Source organism: Myotis brandtii, unplaced genomic scaffold (genome assembly GCF_000412655.1).
Source record: "Myotis brandtii unplaced genomic scaffold, ASM41265v1 scaffold1058, whole genome shotgun sequence".
Taxonomy (NCBI): Eukaryota; Metazoa; Chordata; class Mammalia; order Chiroptera; family Vespertilionidae; genus Myotis; species Myotis brandtii.
Window position 1 is genome coordinate 415,811 of NW_005353572.1, and position 3,935 is coordinate 419,745.

General features: G+C 39.1%; 1 protein-coding gene across 4 annotated transcripts in view; it reads left to right on the forward strand.

Annotated features, from left to right (window-relative positions):
- The window catches only part of LOC102254518 (UPF0061 protein ETA_18310-like), a 46,191-nt gene that overhangs the window by 25,424 nt on the left and 16,832 nt on the right, over positions 1-3,935 (forward strand). For all 4 annotated transcript variants that reach the window (XM_005856973.2, XM_014540678.1, XM_014540683.1 and 1 more), the window contains 3 exons: positions 703-747; positions 856-937; positions 1,038-1,130. In XM_005856973.2, the coding sequence (XP_005857035.1) occupies positions 703-747; positions 856-937; positions 1,038-1,130 (220 nt within the window). The remainder of the gene's footprint in view (positions 1-702; positions 748-855; positions 938-1,037; positions 1,131-3,935) is intronic.

The window sequence follows — 3,935 nt, forward strand, 5'->3', positions numbered from 1 at the left end:
CGATTGGGCAGGCAGGCGAGCAGTTAGGGGCATCAGGCAGGCAGGCAGAGGTGGTTAGGGGTGATCAGGCAGGCAAGCAGAGTGGTTAGGGGTGATAAGACAGGCAGACAAGCAGTTAGGGGCATCAGGCAGGCAGGAAGAGTGGTTAGGGGCAATCAGGCAGACAGACGAGTGGTTAGGGGTCATCAGGCAGGCAGATGAGTACTTAGGGGCGATCAGGCAGGCAGAATGGTTAGGGGTGATCAGGCAAGCAGGCAGGCGAGCAGTTAGGAGCCGAGGTCCCAGATTGCGAGAGGATGCAGGCTGGGCTGAGGGCCGCCCCCCCCCACCCTCCTCTAGTATGATATATAATTAAATCACTAAACAAGAAATCAGCACATAATCTAATGTTATTTAATACATGAGAAGGTTCGCTTTGTTCTTGTAAAATGTAATTCAGGAATGCTAATTTTAGCCCTGGCTGCTTTGGCTCAGTGGATAGATCCTCGGCCTGCCGACTATAAGGGTCCTGGGTTCGATTCCAGTCAAGGGCACATCCCCAATGGGGGTCATGCAGGAGGCAGCCGATCAGTGATTCTCTCTCATCATTGATGTTTCAATCTCTCTCTCCCTCTCCTTTCCTCTCTGAAATCAATAAAAAACATATTTAAAAAAATGCTAATTTTAAATCAAGGTTTAACTGTTCTTTTTTTCTTCCTATAGTGCCGCTCAGATTCTTGAGGGGTATCCTGTTCTCTATTATACAAGGTTTGTCCTTTTTGAATGCAGATGTTAAAGCATCCTGGTTGGTTTGAGGACAAGTCTTAAAATAGTGAGAATTTTAATAACATATTAAATTGACATTTCTTCTTTTAGATTTAGAGAATTGTTCAAAGCCAAATTGGGACTACTTGGAGAAAGGAAGGGTGATGATGATTTAATTGCATTTCTCTTACATGTGAGTTTATCATTTAATCTCTTTTTCTGATTAACATTTGAATTATTAATTAGCATCTTCTCAAAGAACTGAGATTGATAAATATACTTATTTTCATTAGCTCATGGAAAACACAGAAGCTGATTTTACAATGACATTTCGGCAGCTCAGTGAGATTACTCAAAGCCAGTTACAGGAGCTCAACATTCCTCAGGTATTCATTAGTGACATTTGGCTTTTTTAACTGGGTTATTGAGGTATAATTTATATTCCATAAAATTTCACTCACCTTAAGTATACAATTCAGTGATTTTTAACTAATTTACACATTTGTGAAGTTATCACAATGCAATTTTGGAACAATTCCAACACACCTTGGTTCTTTGTGCCCTTTTGCAGTCAGTCTCTGCTTCTATGCCCAGCTCCTAGCAACTACTGATTTATTTTCTATGTCTCAAGGTTTTCATTTTCTAGACATTTCCTATAAATGGAATCATACAATATGTGGTCTTTTGCATCTGGCTTCTTCACTTTGCATATTTTGAGGCTCATTCATGTTGTAACCTGTATCAGTAGTTCTTGCCTCTTTCTTTCGTTGTATAGACATACCACATTTTACTGATCCATTAGGGTCATTTCCATCTTTGGATATTGTGAATAAACACTGCTCTGAACATTTGGGTACAAGTTTTTGTGTGAACACATGTTTCATTTCCCTCGTGTATATTCTAGGAGTGGAATTGCTGGATGGTTTAGTAAATTTGTTTAAATTTTAAATTTTAAACTGTTTCCAAAGTGGCTGCACTTAATTCACTTTTAAAAATATATGTTGCCACCCTAGCCGGTTTGGGTCAATGGATAGAGCTTTGGCCAGCGGACTGAAGGGTCCTGGGTTTGATTCCGGTCAAGGACATGTACCTGGTCGGGGCACATGTGGGAGGCAACCAATGGATGTGTCTCTCCCCTCTCTAAAAAAAAAAAAAAAAAAATCAATGGAAAAATATCAAGTGAGGATTAACAAAAGCGTATATGTTGCCTTTTCATTTCAATTATAATACATTGAATATATTGTTTATGGAATAATATGGGTATTGCCAGAAGATTTCTATTTACTATATATTTTTAGAAACATAGATCTGTTTTTAAGGTCTCAGTCATATATATTGCAGTTATTGTTTTTATCATTGTTGAGATTAAAACCTAGTCTTATTTTTTTCAATTTTAATTTCTTCATTATCTTTCATGACATTCTCTATAATGTTATCTTTTTATAATTCAGAAGATATTCAGCCTCATTTATGCACTCATGCAACACGTACTTATTGAGAACTCACTGTTGTTGACAGTTTATTCTGGGATAGACATAGTAAATGTTTTACAAAATAATAAAAATTTATTAATATAGTGACAGTAATAGCTAACATTTGAGTCCTTATTATGTTCTAGACACTATTCTAAGCATTTTATATATAAAATCTGTGACATAACATATAAGGTAATACCATTGTGATATCTATTTTACTGATAAAGAAATGGAGGCATAGAGAGATTAGGTAACTAGCGCCAGGTCACACAGCTAGTAAAAGGCTGGCTGGATTCAAACACAGGCAGCTTTCCCCAGAGTTCATGCTCCTAGTAATTCCCAAGCTCTTTCTCATTTAAAAAAAGGATGGGCCAATTCTTTCCTCAGTCCCTTGATCCAGGCAGTCACCAAAGGAAAGGTATCTTGGGCTAAGTCATCAGGCTTGGAATTAGAGTCCTGTGGAGTTTGTGGAGCTTCCACAGTCATTTTCATGCGTATGTTTAGGGGGAAGTGTTCTGTGGTGACTGGAGAGAGCTGGCCCTGGCAGCAGATTAGGTGCTTCAAATCCGGGGTTCCCTTTTGACAGGCCATGTGAGCTTGTACACATTACTCAGTTTCTCTAACCCTCACTTGTTTCATCTGTAAGATAGAATTAGTAATAATGCCTACCTCATTGGTACTCAATAATGTTGTCTAGCAGTAGAGATTTCAGACTTCTGTTTTTTCAGTGTGATCTCCACATGGAGTTTAAAGGAAAGGGTGCCATGATCGAAACTATACTACCAGAGGCTTCATTCAGCTCTTACCACTTATTTACAACTATTTTCAAACAAAAATAGCCGTCAGTGTTGGAGATGAGAGTTAAACTAGTGTTCTTTGAAAAAGAAGCATAGTACGTGTTATTGTAAAGATAGGTATGGACCATAGTAATTATAAGAAAAAATATTTTTCTCATGGGCATGGACAGCCTTAAATTACATTTCAAGGAATGATTTGAATTAAAAAATGTCTACCTATTCAGTGGGAAATACAGAAAAATGTTAACCAATAAGAATCTTTGATATAATTGAAAAAATTATTAATGATGAATCTATCAGAACTAATTATCATTTAATGTGTAGAAAACTGAGACAAAGTAATGTTAAAGTGACTTCTTCAAGTCTTTGACAGATATCAATAGTTAAATTACTAAGAGTTGGGAAAATTTAATTGTGAAGAGCTCATTACACTTTTAATCATTTAAATAGTTAATTTCTGTCTTTTGAATATGAAACCTTTTCAACCCCCTGACTTTTAGGTGGAGCTAATTGCTCATTCTTTTGTGTTCCCTTATCCTTTATATATATGCACTAGAGGCCCGGTGCACAAAATTTGTGCACAGGAAGGGGGGGGGGTGTCCCTCAGCCCAGCCTGCACCCTCTCTAATCCGGGATCCCTCTTGAAATCCAGGACCGCTGGCTTGTAACTGCTCGCCTGCCTGCCAGCCTGATCCCCCTAACTGCTTTCCTCTGCCGGTCTGAATGCCCTAACTGCTCTCCCCTGTTGGCCTGATCACCCCTAACTGCCTCTGCCTTGGCCCCGCCACCATGGCTTTGTCTGGAAGGATGTCTGATCTAATTAGCATATTACCCTTTCATTAGTATAGACTAGTGGCCCGGGGCACGAAATTCGTGCACAGGGGGGGGGGTGTTCCTCAGCCTGGCCAGCACCCTCTCC